Source organism: Macadamia integrifolia, unplaced genomic scaffold (assembly GCF_013358625.1).
Source record: "Macadamia integrifolia cultivar HAES 741 unplaced genomic scaffold, SCU_Mint_v3 scaffold1828, whole genome shotgun sequence".
Lineage (NCBI taxonomy): Eukaryota > Viridiplantae > Streptophyta > Magnoliopsida > Proteales > Proteaceae > Macadamia > Macadamia integrifolia.
The window spans coordinates 32,544-49,810 of NW_024868371.1; the positions used below are offsets into that span (position 1 = coordinate 32,544).

The following is a 17,267-nucleotide window of genomic DNA, read 5'->3' on the forward strand; positions in this document are numbered from 1 at the left end:
TGGAAAAAGATTCAAATTCCATGACTTAAATGAAATGTGCAGACTAGAATCAGTAGTCTATGAGATCCGATAAAATGGTAGAAAGAAATATATGAACCACCATCTAGTATCTATTATTGTTATTGTATAGAAAACTCACTTCTTTTGATGTAAAATGTGGAAACCACCTACCAGTTCTGAAAAACATTTGCATCTCTTCCATCATGCTTCAGGTTGCATGGTGTTTGCAAAGAGAATCCATTGGCACCAATTATTGGAAGACTGGGATTACCACTCTACCGTACCAGCGGTGATAACTCCGTGCTGTATGACCATGATTTGGAAAGGTAAAGATGTTTTATCCTGTTTGCTGTCAATATGATAAATTTTATGCATTTTCTGCTAGATTGCATGTAGGAGAATTGGAGGGGTCTTTTGTTAGCCCCAAGAGAATAACCCGAACCAGATCAAATGATCTTAGCCATCAATTAGATTTTTTTCCTGAAACACTTTTTAGATGGTTGGCATCTTCCATCTAGTTGATTGTTGGATTTACGTTTTGTGCTACTCCGTTGTGGGGTTTAATGTAAAGCTAAGTCACAACTGACTCAACCCCAGAATAGGATCTTAAACACCACCAGATCAGAAACTAAGTTCAGTCTCAGCAACAGTAGATAAACAATAGGGTTAACCAATACTAACAATCCTTGACAATATCCAACAAAGTTTAAAGATATCCCATCCAAAGAATAAACCAAACAGCAGCCAAACAAGGCCTATCACAGAGCATAAACTTAGGTTCGAGAACTAGAAAGAAACTGCCTTCAAGAACAGAACTAATCGAGAATGGATAGGGCTGATATTACCTTCAGGTGGAGATCTTATTGGATAGAATCAGTCCTCAAAATCTCAGTTCTTGATATGAGGTTCAAAATTAGTAAGTATTTTGAGATAGACAACCCTCGCCATCTGATGTACACCAAATCAGCATCGAAGGGGAGGGGTGTCTTGTGCTTTGATTCAGTCCTCCAAATATCAGCAACAACAAGTGGTTGGATGCACAGATCAGTGTAGCTGAGAATGCAGAAGAATACTTGAAGAAAAACAGAACCGCAGGTCTGTGTTGGGGCTTCTTCTATTGTAGCAACAAATAGGGTACTCTCTAATGATCTGAAGGAGATTTCAGGCCCAACAATACCCCTCAGTTGCTTTCATTTAATTGTACGGAAAAAACTCAGAACATGCAAGTAGAGATAGGGTATCGATTGGTGAAAAGAAGAGGAGGAAAAGATGGATAATCTCTCTTAGACTAGGGCATCTCACCCAAGGCCTCTCACCTTACTGCATCTCTCGAGAATTCCTTGCACAAAGCAATGGTTTTTTTTTTTTAATTCACAAAATCATGGGGAGGAGACTCAAAGGTCCCAATTACGTATAGTGCAAACTTACTGAGACAAAAAGGAAAGTACTATAAGCCTCTTACAAGGAATTTTTTTACACTTGCACCCTAAGATAACTAAACTCCGCCAGTCTTTGCTGCCGGTCCTCACCCAAGGCCTCTCACCTTACCGCATCTCTCGAGAATTCCTTGCACAAAGCAATGGTTTTTTTAATTCACAAAATCATGGGGAGGAGACTCAAAGGTCCCAATTACATATAGTGCAAACTTATTGAAACAAAAAGGAAAGTACTGTAAGCCTTTTACAAGGAATTTTTTTAGGCTTGCACCCTAAGAAAACTAAACTCCGCCAGTCTTTGCTGCCGGTCCCAAGCCCGAATAAAGGAGGTTTGGTGCATCAGGTCGGTAGCCGGCACTAGAAAAACCCTAGCCAAACCTAATGCAGGAGTAGATTACAAGTAACTAACTTCGCAGTTTATAGCCCCAAACAATACAAATAAGAGTAAGAAACAAAGAAATAATACCATCAAATAAATCCCCAAGGATACAATACTCATATAAGAGCAAAACCAACCCAAAACCTAACCCAATAGGAGAGAGAAAGACCTGTTATAAAGATAGAGAGAGAGAGAGCTGCGGCCAGGGCTGTAGGAGTCCGATTGAGTTGCACTCTTGGGCGTAGATAGTCCCTAGGGAGGGTACAAAAATCTCCAGAGTTGAGAGGATTCTGACTGCTGGTTGTGAAGTTACAAGCTTTCTTGATTTTCTGACCTAAAAGAGAAAACTGAGAAGAACCTTCAAGAACAGCAGTTGAATGCTTCCAACAGTGACTAGGTAAGGATCGTGAGACCCTTATGAGGCCTGGAATACCCTGATTGAAGACCTGGCTGAATAGAGTACAGAAGAGAGAAAGCGAGGAGATCGATCTCTCTCCTATTTCCACTAGGATGCTGATCGGTTCTGATTTCTGGAGACTTTTATCAAAATCTGAATTATACCTCTTGAATGTTACAACAAATAAAATAAAAAAAGAAGAATAAAACAGATGGGGGATTGAGAAGGGTGAAAGAGAATAAAGGAAGTGGCTATCTCAGCCTGGGCTTCTCACCCACAGCTATCTCAGCTGCTCTAAGCATTTAGTTGCAAACTTTCTTTTATTCAAATCTCTCTAATAATGGGACATATGCCTCTCTATTTATAGAGGGGAAGTTTACAATCATACTAATACTAGGAGCTAGTTTCTCAATAGGACTAGGCACTCCTACTACAACTAGGAATTCAAAATAGGACTAGGACTTGACCTTATGACTCCAACATGGAGTAGAACTAACTAACTAATAGTCCCTATAGGACTTTACAACCAACTAATGGTCTAATGGGCCTTTATTGAATTAAATAGCAACTAATTAAACTAATGAATAAAATCCCGTTTTCCTACCTTCTATCCATATTGTAGGCTCATTAAAGTGGTCAATTTCAAAGAAAACCCATGGGATCAAAGGCCCAACACATACATAACACAACCCAAGGCTTATTTGCAATAAAATAAGCCCAAGTGACTTATCTACATCAAAACCCTTTTACATGGATTCTACAACCTCATTATAAATGTTATGCTAGGGGGGTTCCCTATCAGAATAATTGGTGTAGTGAAAAGGGAGCAAGGTTTAGCTAGGGCGTACCTTGTAAGTGATGTGCCATGTCAGCTCCCAAATACGGTGACAAGTAGGCAAAGGTTCTAGCACCGTGGAAGAATGCAGGTTAAGAAGCTACTCCAAAAACGTAGGATTAGATTAGTATCTTGGAACATTGAATCTTTAACCAAAGACATTCAAGATGAGGTTCCTTGGTGTATGTTTTTTTGCTATTTTTTTTTTGTGAATCAGACAAAAGTAAGAGTTAAATCCAAGTTGGAGTTGTGGAGATCAACGTTAGAATCAAATGGTTTTAAGATAAGTAGAGCAAAGACGGAGTATATAGTGTATAACTTTAGTTACACAAGGACAGATGATATAGAGGGAGGTTTCGTAAAATGATTATTTAGGCATTTGGGCTCAATCATAAATAAATTAGATGATATAGAGGATGATATTTCACAAAGAATAAAAATAGGATGGATGAAGTGGAGAGGTGCATCCAGAGCATTGTGTGATCAACATATTCATGTAAAACTTAAAGAAAAAAATTTATAGGACAGTCATCAAGGTTTAAAGTATCAGTATTAGGTATTATATCAGTCAGGTGATTTTAAGAGATGTATCGTATCGGAGATACGCATGGAAATACACTTTTGGAGCAAAAACAATATAAATATAACATGCATCATGTATAAACACTAAAACGGAGAACAGTGTATAGTGAGATAAGTGTAATCAATTGAAATTGTTATAAAGGATGAGGTTTCTTACATGTATTAAAAGTTTATTTCCATGAAGAGTCTGGGGGTGGTTCAAACTCATAACTGAAAGGGTTTTCAAGAATAGAAGCGACTAGGATGATGTTGCACAAACCAAGCATAAGTACAATATACTAAAATAGTTATGGTAATGAGTCTCCCACTTATAGGAGAATCGCGTTTACTTCTTTGGATTGGCCAGTGCCGTTGTGCCTAACCATGTCCATAGCTTCCAATCCTTGATATCGTTAGATGCATTGACATACTTGTGGAAGATCGTCAAGTCGTCACAATATACAAGGAAGTTGGTCGATAATCCCTTCACCTATCACACATGATGGTCACTCCATATAAAGGCCCCTTCTCTTTGAACCTCTCAATATACTCCTTCACCTCTCTCACAATGTCATCTAACTAAGGCCCAACAATCTCATAAGATGTGGGTGCCTTAATATTTGGCCCACAATGTTGAATCTCCTTTACCATAGGCCTTGAAGTGGGATTCTTCGGCTTTGTGAGGTGGAATCATTGCACTATGGAACCGTCTAGAGATTGCCCTGCCTATCTTTTTGCTCAGTGTCCTTGGCTGAAATCTCCCTTCAATCATATGTTGTCCTTCATCCCTCCTATAAGCAGTAGGATCCATGTCACGGATATCTGGGCTCTTCTTCCTCTTACCCTTATCACTCTTTGCAAAGTGGTCAAACATTCCCTTAAAACTGGTTGCTCTACTAAGCCTTATAGGCTCCTTGACCTTGCTCTTACCTACATGTGGATGACATGAGGAGCCATCACCAACATCAACTAGGCCTTGAGGTTGGTCTTGTAGATTTGGCTTCTCTCAACTACTCATTTCTTCATTCTTTCTCTCTTGCTTCATGTCATGACTCATGCATCACCCATGTCAATTCTGGGTCCTCCTCTACCTTAATCCTCAAAATCCTCCATCAAGTTTTCAGTCAACTACCTCTCATCTTCAAGGGCCACTCAGCTTTATCTTTACTTTGCTTTAGACATTTTTTCTTCAATTTGAGATCTAGGAGTGTAGATTGGTCTTTCCATAAGATGTTTGCCTTGATTAGAATTGGTTTTCAAGGCTTAGTCAAAGCCTAAGTGGTTGGTTTGAAAGAAGAGCGAGAAGAAAGGTTTTAAAAAAGCCACTATGAGGAGGTTCATTTCTGGTTCGAATTCTGCACACAAGGGTTTAATGAGTCGTATCGGCCTATATGGTTCAATACGTATTTATACACTTCCTTAAAAAAAGGTCTCTTGTTAGTTAGTATCGTATCGATACCGACTGATACCGATAAGTATCAGCCGATACTATATGGACCAATAAGTATCGGCTTTAAACCTTGACAGTCATACGACCGGCTATGATATATGGTGCGGGAAGTTGGGCAGTTAAGAAGCATTATTTAGATAAGCTCAATGTAGCAGAGATAAGGATGTTGAGATGGATGAGTGGTAAAACTAGGGAGGATAAAGTAAGGAATGATCATATTAGAGTTGCATTGGGAATAGCTCCAGTACATGATAAGCTACAAGAAAGTCGTTTGAGGTGTCATGGTCATGTTCAACGGAGGCCTCTGGATCCTCCAGTATGGAGGAGTGATTTGATTCAGATTGAAGGAACTAAAGAACTAGATGCAAACCTAAAATGACCTTAGGAGAAGTGGTGAGGAGAAGCATGCATACCTTAGGCCTTGTATCAAGTATGACGTCAAAAAATAGAGCTGATTAGAGGGCAAGGATCCATGTAGTTGACCCCGTCTAGGAGGATAAGGCTGAGTTGTAGTTGTTGTAGCACACTAAGAAAACTAGAGTCTTAACCAAGTAAAAAGAAAGGCTGAACAAAATTAAAAAGTAAATAAACAAAAGGATAACAAGAATCTTTAGCCAGCTATCCCCCCACAATCTGGCTCTCAAAGCCAAAAACACACAGCCCACATGGGCTGGCCTAGCCAAGGCTGGTTGGCCCTATGGCCCATGGGTCTGGTCCACTTATGGTAGATCATAGGCCAAACACCCTTATGACTCTTGCGGCTGCACTTGCGGCCCAAGAATCTATCTACATTAGTGATGCAGATTAATAACCAAAATAGGCTTGTTTTATTAGGAATAAGCCTAGGGTTGGGTTGTATATGTGTTGGGCCTTCAGTCCATGTGGTTTGGAGTGTTAGGCCACTTTTATGGGTTTAAAAGAGGGGCTCTAAGATTGAGTATGGGGTTACTAGTTAGTTTCTTTTTTTCATTAGTTTCCTTTTTAGTTGGGGATTGATGGGGTTATTTAGTTTCTAAATCCAGTTTATTTAGTTTCTAATTTTAGTACTTTTAATTCCTAGTTTCTATTTCCAGTTTTAGTAACTAGAGGACCTTCTATTTTGTAAGTTTCTATTTCAGTTTTGGAAACTAAAGTTAGTTTCTATTTTATACAACCCCCATCATTATTACAGATAAAGAAGAGGGCTCCCATTAAGCCTCCAACGATTTATGAAAAAATACAATGCTTTTGCGTTTTGCTCTTTGAGTGTGCTTTGTGTTTGATCAAAGTGTTGGAATTGGTGTTCGCCTTTTGATCGATTGTTGGGTGTATTAAGAGAGAGGTTCGACCTTGTTCTCAAGTCAATCAGACCAGGGGATCTTGAGATATGAGTATTTCTCCAATTCTGGTCGATTCTAATCTCTGTCCAGAATGTTGGTTTGAGTTGTTCTGATTATTGATGTTTGCTTGCTGGTTTATTTTTCATTGAATTGGTATCATTAGCTGGGGATTTAAGTCCTTAAACCCTAGTTGTTTTCAGTTGCAGAATTAGTTGATTTATTGGTATCGATTGGACTGATCTTAGCCTATTTAGTTCAATTCTGTTATTGCACTGTTTTTGTGTTATGGGGTGGTTTTTTGATTAAAAAGTTCCTGCAGTTGAGATTGGTTAGACCCCTACCCTAGTCTACATTAATCAGGCCCACTGAATATTCCACTCATGTGTTTGTTTATCTTGTGGATGGTAGATTAGGTTGTATATTGGAATTTCATACTGTATAGGAAAGACAATGACATAAACATAGATGGATGATTTCTCATGTGTATCGTCTGTAATTTCTCATTGTTCCTTTCTGCTGGTTCAAACTTTCCATGGTTCCATTTTGCAGCTATGCACTTTTTGATATGGATGGGAATCAAGTTCCACAAGATCTAGTGACCAAGGTTGGCCAAGCATTCGAGAGCATTTTAACAGAGGCATGTGTTCTTATACTTGCATCAGTTGCCAGTATGCTGTGTTTTTTGTGTGCATGCCGTCAAACATGTGTTTTTTTCGGGGGTTTTTATTTTTTGGGTAAAATTGGAATGTGCCAGTTGTTGCTGGGTCGTATATTACATTCCTATCTTGACTCTTTGAGCTTCCATTGTGAAGGGGCTGAATAGAAAAATCCCCCTCATCTGTGGGACTTGATACAAAGTGCTCCCTCAAATGAGTATGAGTGTTCCTCCTTTCTCCCACTTAAATTGCATAGAAAATGATGCAATTATTTTTTTAATTTGTTTATTTATTTATGGCTTTGTTTTCTGAGTTACTGTGGATTTGATTATTGCAGACAGAAAAAGTAAGAGCAGAGCAAAGTGAAGATATGTCTATACGCCGTGCATTTGATATTGTTTTTGAAAGGAGGCCCGATCTCAGGTAAGATGATGTAAAATCCTTGTGTTTATCCAGTGCCTATCAAAGTTGTGTTTCTATTATAAAGTCTTCATAATTTTGAAGTGCAAATTTGTTTGCAGGCTAGAAGGACTGTCCTATAAGGTACTGCAGTGGTACTTATGTAGAATGGAAGGTTGGTTTGCTGCAGATGCAGATACCATCTCACTTAGATGTTGGGATCAGGTAGGTAATTTATATTTTTCAAGATCAGTTAAAAAAAGGGGCTTGCATTTTGTAACTTATATGGAGTAGAATAAAATTATATTACAACTATAATCCATATATTAAACATAAAATACCATATCAGCAACTTTTAGGCTTATATCATTGATTTTTTTGAGGGAGTACATTTTCCTTAATTATTACTGCATCTGACTTTGTATTTCATTTGGTAAATAGATCTTAAAGGGATTCTTATTCATAAGAATACTGCAATTTCCCCGCCCCACCCCCAACAATCTGTACTTAGGATTGAAGTTCAATATGTCCTGCAGAATTTGGAGCTAATTTAAGAGTCACTTCGGTGCATGATAAGTCGTGGGAAGTTGTTTGAGGTGGCATGGACATGTGCAAGGGAGGCCTTTGAGTGCTCTAACATGGAAGGGTGATTTGAATCATATAGACGAAGCTAAAAGAGTCAGGGGTAGGCCTAAAATGACTTTAGGAGTAGTGGGAGGAAAGACATGGATAGCTTGAGACTAAAAACAACTATGGTTTTGAATAGGGCTGATTGGAGAGAAAGAACCATGTAACTAACCCCATTTAGTTGGGATAAGGCTGGTTTGAGTTGAGTTGAGTAGAGATTATTTTGAAATCTAAGGACCTATTGCCCTCTAATTTTAATGTTATGCAGAACTTATTAGAATGAAAAACTTTGAGATCATGCTACGAATGAAGGCCCACTTCCTAAACTGAGCAAAATGAAATACAGCTTCTAATTGTCACCATGACTGGTACATATGAAACTGGCTTTATACTTCATGACCTGCCATGTAGTAGTACATGGGTGGTGTTTACATGATAGAGGATCTCTCACACATCTAACATCCACTGGTCAATTTCCAGGCCAAAACAGGCACAGGATGTGCCATAAGTGCTTGCAAAGTTTCATAGAATTGCAAGAATTGCCATTTCATTGCAATGGAATCTAATGGCATTCTTGTAACTTTGTGCAGATTTCAACTCACTTTTGAGGCGCTTTCCCTATTTGTTTTGGGGAACTTGACCAGTGGGGCATATGCATGGTACTCCCATCATATGGACCCATTTACATATACTGCCACGTGGCAAGTTGTGTAAGTATAATAACGTCATTTTAAAGGTCAGTATGTGTAGTAGTGTTGTTTATATTTTGCCAATTTTCACATATTTCCTCTTTTATCTTTTAAATCATTTGCATCAAGTAATCTGTACACATTAATAAATCTGAATTGATATTTCCATTTCGTAATTGATTTTATTTTCTCAATATCATCTACTCGTACTTATGTCTTCCAAAATGATTCTGGCTGATCCATTATACTGGTGAGGTCTTGATGTAGTACTGGATTTGACAACCAAACCAGACCCAAAAATGCAGGAACTTATAAACCAAAGAACAACAAAAATTCACCAAGAAGTCGAACAACAGTATTCTAATAAAACTGGACAGCAAGTTCTGAAACCTTGCAGTCGATCCCAACAGCTTCAGGAAAATTCAATATCAGAATATTAAGTAGCATATGAAAACTCAGATTACTATTTAGAAGGTCCAGTCCATTGAGAAGTAAGGGCAGCAATCAACTTCAACACAGATTAGACAAAACAGAATCAATTCCACAGATCAGCAACGCAGTGAATAAGCAAAACCAGTAGCAGTCTTTAGAATCAAACCAGGAACTGAATAAGTGTATTAACCACTTCAAGTTCTTCTCAAGTATGATCAGGAGTCCAGAAATCAGCAGTCATAACAGCAGAGATGTCGAATCCAGTAAATAGAAGCTAAGGCCACTAGAAGACAAAAACAGGGAGATTTTTAATATCTCTCTACAGGCTCCTCAGAAACAGTCCAGACTAAGGTCGATCCTTAGTAGTATATGGATAAACAATCGATCAAAATCTGGGCTCAAACCGAGGGCTGGAACTGCCGTTTTTAGAGGAGGCCAATTGGAACCAGTTGCAGAATTTCTGGGCAGCAGAGTAATAGATTAAATACCTGGTTGCAGCGACAGTATTGGCTCAAATAAAAATTGTAATGATGACAAAGAAACACAATAAGATCTTCCTGGACTTCACGCCGCAAGGTGTCACCTGGATCAGACACCAAGTCCTTCCTTGATCAGACACAAGGAACAGCCCCAACAGAGACCAGCGGCGCCAGCAGCAGCAGCAGCAGCATCATAATTTTCTTCAAATTGAAATCGTGGGCCTTAGTATGGTGCCCTTCTTTATTTATAATGATGGGGTATAAAATTACAAAGAATAGAAACCCAAAGTTTCTAAATATTAACTAAATAAACTACCAACATGTAGTTACTAAAACTGGAAATTTGTAATCTAATGAAATTAGAAACTAAATTAGAACAGAAATTAGAAACTAATTTAAGACGGAAAATAGAAACTAAATTAGAAACTAATAAGTAACTAATAACCCCATCATAGCCCAAGCCGTGGGCCCCTAGAAGCAGCCCTGGTCGACCTCAGCCACTATGGTGATGGTCGACCCTCTACCTCCTTCTTATATATGTCTTCAGTTCTGCATCAGGTCCACACTGTTGAAGTATTTGTTTGGATTTGCACGAGAGTCACTATGTGTTTTCTTAATATTTTTGTGAGCAGAAAGCTGCATTCTATATTGGTTATTTATCTGTTTTCTATCTTACAGGAAGAACTTCTCCCTGGCGGTCATGGACTTATGGTCCGTGGTTATCGCCCTGTTATAAACACTCTTGCCAAAGGGCTGGACATACGTTTGAACCATAGGTATATATTGGCAGGGCACCCTGTTTTCTGTAGTTGGCGCTTTCTTACCCTCAAATCTGCTTTCAGGGTCACAAAAATTGCCCGTCGTTACAATGGAGTGAAAGTAACAGTTGAGGATGGAAGAACATTTGTAGCAGATGCAGCTGTTATTGCAGTTCCTCTTGGTGTTCTAAAAGCCAAGAGCATAAAGTTTGAGCCAAAACTACCAGATTGGAAAGAAGATGCAATCGCTGACCTTGGTGTTGGGATAGAGAACAAGATAGCATTGCACTTTGACAAGGTTTTCTGGCCTAATGTGGAGTTCCTGGGTGTGGTTGCTTTAACTTCTTACGAATGCAGCTACTTCCTAAACCTCCATAAAGCAACTGGACATCCTGTCCTTGTTTATATGCCTGCAGGTCAACTCGCTCAAGACATCGAGAAGATGACAGATGAGGCTGCTGCTAGTTTCGCTTTTATGCAACTTAAGAAGATCCTTCCAGATGCTTCTGAGCCGGTAAACAACTTTGTCTACCCTCTACCATTTGAGTATTTTCTGTCAATAACATCATTTTTTTTTTGTTTGTATAGGTTTTCTGTCAATAACATCAAATTGATTTTATTGTCTAGAAAACCATGCCCTTCTTAGCTTATCAATGAGCAGATATGTGGACGATAGGGATTTCCATACAAGAGGTGACACCTGAAAGTATCCAAGTTTGGAGAATTACTAACCCAATAATGCTTTCAACCTAACCTATGGAATCCTTTGCCCAGGCCACCTCCTATAACCTATATGTTTTCCAGCTGTTACAAAAAGTACGATGAACAAGGTGGGTAGGAACTCAGGGTCAGATTTTTATTGATATCTATCAAATTTTGGCTTTTTGTTCATGTTGTGATTGTAAAGTAGCTGGTTCTTTAGATGATATTATGCAAGACAGAAGAAAAAAAAAAACTTGTGAAAGAGTCAACCTAGTGCGTAGATTTAGAACTCCCTAACTGATGATGATGATGATGATGATGATAAGGAGATCATAATTATTTTTGGCTTCCTCTTGACATGTCAAAAAACCAACATGAAGATCTATTTTAGTTGTAAACCCCCTGCTCCCCCTTTCTTCTCTTCTGTTGTGGTGTCTTAGTTGTTCCTCACTTTATAATGTGGGGGCCATCTTCACGATTGATGAGCTAGTTACAGGTAGTACTGGCAAGCCTCCATTTCCTCAAGAAGCCTAGCCCAATTTCTTAATTTGTGCATTTAGCTAGTTGCATATATGAGTAATAACTCCCAAATTGATTTATTTTGCAGATTCAGTATCTTGTTTCTCACTGGGGAACAGATGCCAACTCACTTGGCTCCTACACCTATGATTTAGTTGGAAAACCACATAACCTATACGAGAGGGTACGGGTCCCTGTAGACAATCTATTCTTTGCCGGGGAGGCTACAAGTATTAATTATCCAGGGTCCGTGCATGGAGCATACTCCACTGGACTGTTGGCTGCTGAGGACTGCAGGATGCGTGTCTTGGAACGGTATGGAGAGTTGGATTTATTGAACCCAATCATGGGCGAGGATGTGTCGGTACCCTTGCTAATCTCTCGCCTGTAACCATTCCCAACCTTTTTTCTCCGTTGATCTATGTCAACATAGGGTCTGGCTAACACGATATTGCCTTTGGATTGGGTGCCACATAGGAAAATAATCCGTTTTCCTTGGATTTCTCAAGATTGGGATAATGTGTTGGTCCTTTATTGTGTGACATAGCTGAGTTAGGGCTGTAGACAATTGATATATTTATGTACTCATTTTAGTTTGCCAAAGAGGGTGAGAACATAGGACTTTTCAATGCATTCATCGTATGTATAGACATAGATATAGGTATTATAGGTTATACCTGTATGAGAATATACACGAAGACGATGGGAATGACATTGGCATATGGACTTCAAAGAATCTCTCTCTCTCTCTCTCTCTCTCTCTTATATTATTGGTCAGTGAGAAGGGGGAAATTATTTCCTCTATAAAAAGTGGGTAAGCTTGTGGTGCAGTAGGCAAGTTGCACTATTGCATATTGGTCACCAGTTTGAAACTTGTAAATAGCATCTCCTGTGAAGTAGGGCTGTAGGGGGTATATATATATATATATATATAAATATATATATTATTGGTCAGCTTAGAAGGGGGGAAATTGTTTACTCTAAAAAAAATTGGGCAAGGTCACAACTATCAAGTTACACTATTGCATGTCGGTCTTCGGTTTGAAACTTGAAAATAATCTTTCCTACAAAGTAAGGGGTTGTGGCTGTATACATTTGTCCCTCTCAAACGCAGCAGCAGTGGGAGCCTTATGTGCTACGAGGCTCTAAGTTGCTTTTTTTTTTTTTTCATTTTTTTCTTCGGTTATCATCCCCTTGTTCTCATCACCAACTTGAGCTTCCTAATTTTCCCTTGTTCAGTATTGCAAGGCTTTCTAAGCCAAACAGAAAGCAAGCCTGAACTGGAAAGAGAGCGAGCTTTAAACAGTAATGGATTGGTGCTTTTTTTGCAATCAAGGTTCGTGTGGTCCCTACAACGAATAACTTTTTCTTTTCCCACTCTAATTATCTAAGATTTATCCCAGTCTAGAGTGAGGTTCATTACGTACAAATCAATTTCTTTTGTCACCTATGACAACTTCATGGTTAAATCCACATTCATATGATTACCGGTAGCAGCATCAATATGTGATCTGCAACAGTTGATCACTGTAACATTTAACTTACGAATATCTGATCTGAAATAATTGATCATCCTCAAAATTCAGGTGGCTTGGATGTTAGTAAGATTCCAATAAACACCTTAACAAAATGATAAAATTTTCAAAAAGTGTCAAATAATTTGTAACCTCATTTGTTTATCCTTTTAGTATGATTTTTTTAAAGGGGGCAATAATGTCATTTTACGTGTGTATTAAAAAAATGTACATGACAATGACACATTTTGATAATGGCATAATGACATGTCATTTTCAATTTTTATTTGATAACACTTTTATACCTTATTTTAAAAAACTTTCGAAGATAAGACAAAGGACAACTAAAAGGTGTCAACTTCTAAGTAACATTTAAATGGATATTTGAAATCAACTTTTTCCTATTCAAAGCATTTTCCCAGAGGTTCCCAAATCCACCATGTCTCTGTCCAAAAAAGATTTATTTGGCGATAATTGAAAAGGGACTTTCTTATTGATTTGTGATGAGAGTTTCAAAAGTGACTCAGGTCAAACTGGATGGGCATCTGTCACAATCTCTCAAAACCATTTTTTATCCGTCTCTATGGATTATGGCTATGCAGGGAATGCTCAAGAAACAGAGGCAAGACAGATGCTTCAAGGGCCACAATTCTAGATGCTTGGACAAATTACTTTGAGTGATGAGGCTGTATGCAAGAGGATTATGTAACCAAATGGTTGTGGGAGTTGTTTCACCTTCTTTTGGATATCAAATCCATGAAAAAAGATTGTTGAATGTAATGTTTTGAAACAAGATAGAGACTACATATGATTAGCTCATAATTTGGCGATTAGAGCTAGGATCGAAATCTTAGAATGTTTATAATTAAAGATGTGAATTATTTCCTAATTTAATTCATCATTATTTTCTTTCACACGAGGGGAAGAAAAAATTGTTTCGAATTCTAAATACACCTATAGAGGTGTCATTCAACACTCCCCAAAATAAAAGAGAAGTGACACAGACGATCCAGCTCCTCTCCAACTACTTGGGTGTTTAGCTCCCCTCCAACCACCATCCAACGGCTAGGAGAGCTTGGACATGCATCCCAAGTCCTGCCAATACCTAGAGATGTGTGTCCAACTCCTCCCAGCCATTGATGAGTGGTTATAGGGTTGGTGTTCACACACACACACACACACACACACACACATCGGCATGTAGATGGAATTAATCCTCAAACCTCTAGGCATCAACTTCAACTAGCCGACACTGCTTCCAATGTGCTAGGCACCGGAACCACACTAGAGTCCAACCATTACATGTTTAATGTGTTATATTATGATATATGATATGACATTGAGATTCCCATAAATTTTTGTGGGCTCCTCAAGATCTTACGATGAGAACCAGGGCTCAGAGCCTAGTAGATTGTCATATCCATAGTATATATGTGAAAAATGTCCCTTTGAGGACCATCAAGTTTCATGTCCATAAAAATTTACAGTGAAACAGAATGATGTAATAATTTAGACTATTGGGAGACACTAAATGACCTAGATAATGTAGAAACTGAAACTTATTCACAATCCAAAAAACATAATAAATATAAAGAAGAAGCAATCACATACAATCGCAACCCAAGGATTTACGTGGTTCGACAAGGTACCTACGTCCATGGGAGAAATGAGAGCAATTTTCACTAACAATGGAGAAAGGGTTACATGCTTTCTTTCTCTTCTTTTCCTTGTTTACAAGAATTCACAGTAACCCTAATAGCCCCAATCACAACAACTTATAGGGAAATAAAGTGATAAACCATTTATCAAATTTTAGACTTAAATTTAACTACAAACTCCCCTCTGTATTGGCGTGCATCCCTATGTATGTCCATGCATGTGGCATGCCTATGGTATTCCAGCTAATACTGTGCATTTTCTTATAGTCATAGTCATAGTCATAGTCATGTGCTCATGTGCGTAAGGAACCTTGTGATCCATCTATCGACAAAATTTGAACTCCACCTGAGGTGCTATGTGAAAAATTCTTAGGCTAACTAGACTGGCGTGCCATGTAACAAATTATTAGGCTAACTAGACAAACATATTTGGTTGAGCTAACAAAATATGCCATATATATAGGGAGAGAGATGGGCATGCTACCAGCTTTCAATATGCTTGCAGCATGCACCAATCATAGGGCTAGACAAAGGAGGGCAAGCGGGTCTTTTCCAAAGGGGAAGGAGAGAGGATGACACATGCTAGGACCCTAATAATGTGCCCAACTTTTTTCTATATATATATATATATATATATATAAGAAATGAACACTCCCTAGTTGCTGCGTTGTCATGGCCATTATGTTGGCATAGTCGTGGTATATGGGCTGACACTCCTGGGGTGTGCTTGGTGGCTCAACGATAGCTCTTTGTGATGTTTGAGGTGGGCATGGTTGTCCTTAGAGAGAGTCACTTGTCTCGTGATGTTCCTTCATTTATCAATATCACAAAATGAGGGGGTCCATGTCTCTTTCTGAAAAACCATGAAAATCTTAAGGCCTACCTTAAGGAGGGGTGGTGTGTCTCACCCTCTTGGTGCCATGGCTCCTAGCATGGCATCGTGACAGGCCACAAGCATTAACTTGTTGTCACAAGTATGGCTTATAGTGTTGGCCTGGTTGTGTATGCACATCATCACAGGTGCTCCCTGGGTCAATCCCATGGGTGGGCACTCTGAGTCAAAGTGGGCGAAGAGTGTTTTCATCGTAGGTTTGGTTATTGATGGGGACCACGGTTAGCAGAAGACGTCGTGGTGCACTAGTGTGGAACCAAAGGTTTTCTCTTATGATGCTTCTAACACCCGCTATGCTAGGGCATTGCAGTGGCACATGAGCAATGTCTGTCCATGTTGGTGGCAGTTACTAATACACCATGTGTGATAGTAATGACTGACATGGGCGAATGAACCTTAGGCATGGAAAACCTTCGATTGCACAGTGGGCTATTCGAGTAGGGCTTGTTACTACACCTTGGGCGTAGGCATGACAATTGGCTTGGTGTGGCTTTGTTGTGGCACAATGATGGCTACATGATGATGGATGATTGGGAAAATGGGCTAGGCCGAGTGTGCTTTGATAAGGGTTGTTTCGTCAGTTTGATGATTGTAAAGATGGCTTCAATGAGCTTTGGCTTGCCTTGGTCAAGCATTGGCTAAGGCTTCACACAAGCGTATTTCCACTAAAAATGTGTGTGACAGTATAGCCCTTGCAACCAGACACTAAGGACGGAAAAATGATTACCCCCACCCCCAAAATCCCAACCCTTACTTATGCACATATGCACTCTCTCATAGTCCCTGTGTTTGCACAGAGGCCGTGCGACTAGGGAGCGTCTGTTCCCTATATATAGTAGAAAAGAACCGTGCTTGCTTGCATGTCTCTATACCCAAACATAGGCGAACATGAAAAGATGACATTGTACGCCCACCCACATGCCTCCGTGCGGCCTCCCATTGGCCTACTCATTGACCAGTGGCCAGCAAGTGGACAAGGTTCTCTTTCCTCTCTCTCTCTCTCTCTCTCTCTCTATATATATATATATATAGTGTGTGTGTGTGTGTGAGAGCGAGAGAGAGAGAGAGAGAGAGTTGTTGTCACCAAAGTTGGTTACAAGAAGACTATATAACCTTAGCTTTTTTGCCCCTTTTCTTATTCCTAAAAATTAGTTGATACAGGGATAAAAAAATAATTTTCAAAAAAGATTTGAAAGTAATTTAATAAAGCATTATGAAATATGATGGGGCCAACCCTCTCTCTCTCTCTCTCTCTCTCTCTCTCTCTCTCTCTCTCTCTCTCTCTCTCTCTCTCTCTCTCTCCATTAGAACCCCCCATTGTGCATCTCAAACCCCACCCCCCTCCCATTGTCCCCAAATTGCACACAAGTGTCGTGAACATCACCTGTACTCAATGGTATGTTTCAACATAAAACCATTACAGAAGATAACACTATCCCCCCTTTTTGGATCCCAAATATCGAGTTTGGGATTTGGATAACTTTAATTTGATGAAACAAAGTCGAAGGTTTTGGTGGCTTACCAGTTTGCCTTTAGGACTAGAACTGATGGATATCTAATCAAAC

The 17,267-nt window shown here is 39.2% G+C and overlaps 1 protein-coding gene across 4 annotated transcripts in view; it reads left to right on the forward strand.

Moving 5' to 3' along the window:
* The window catches only part of LOC122064936 (polyamine oxidase 2-like), a 15,035-nt gene extending 2,661 nt beyond the window's left edge, over positions 1-12,374 (forward strand). For 2 of the 4 annotated variants that reach the window (XM_042628722.1, XM_042628723.1), the window contains exons 4-10: positions 213-326; positions 6,927-7,014; positions 7,371-7,456; positions 7,555-7,657; positions 10,338-10,435; positions 10,502-10,931; positions 11,727-12,374. In XM_042628722.1, coding sequence (XP_042484656.1) covers positions 213-326; positions 6,927-7,014; positions 7,371-7,456; positions 7,555-7,657; positions 10,338-10,435; positions 10,502-10,931; positions 11,727-12,029 — 1,222 coding nt within the window. In that variant the 3' untranslated portion in view covers positions 12,030-12,374. Of the gene's footprint in view, positions 1-212; positions 327-6,926; positions 7,015-7,370; positions 7,457-7,554; positions 7,658-10,337; positions 10,436-10,501; positions 10,932-11,044; positions 11,248-11,726 lie in introns of all 4 variants that reach the window. The other 2 variants (XR_006135861.1, XR_006135860.1) reach the window with 2 other exon arrangements.
* Positions 12,375-17,267: the final 4,893 nt, after the last annotated feature.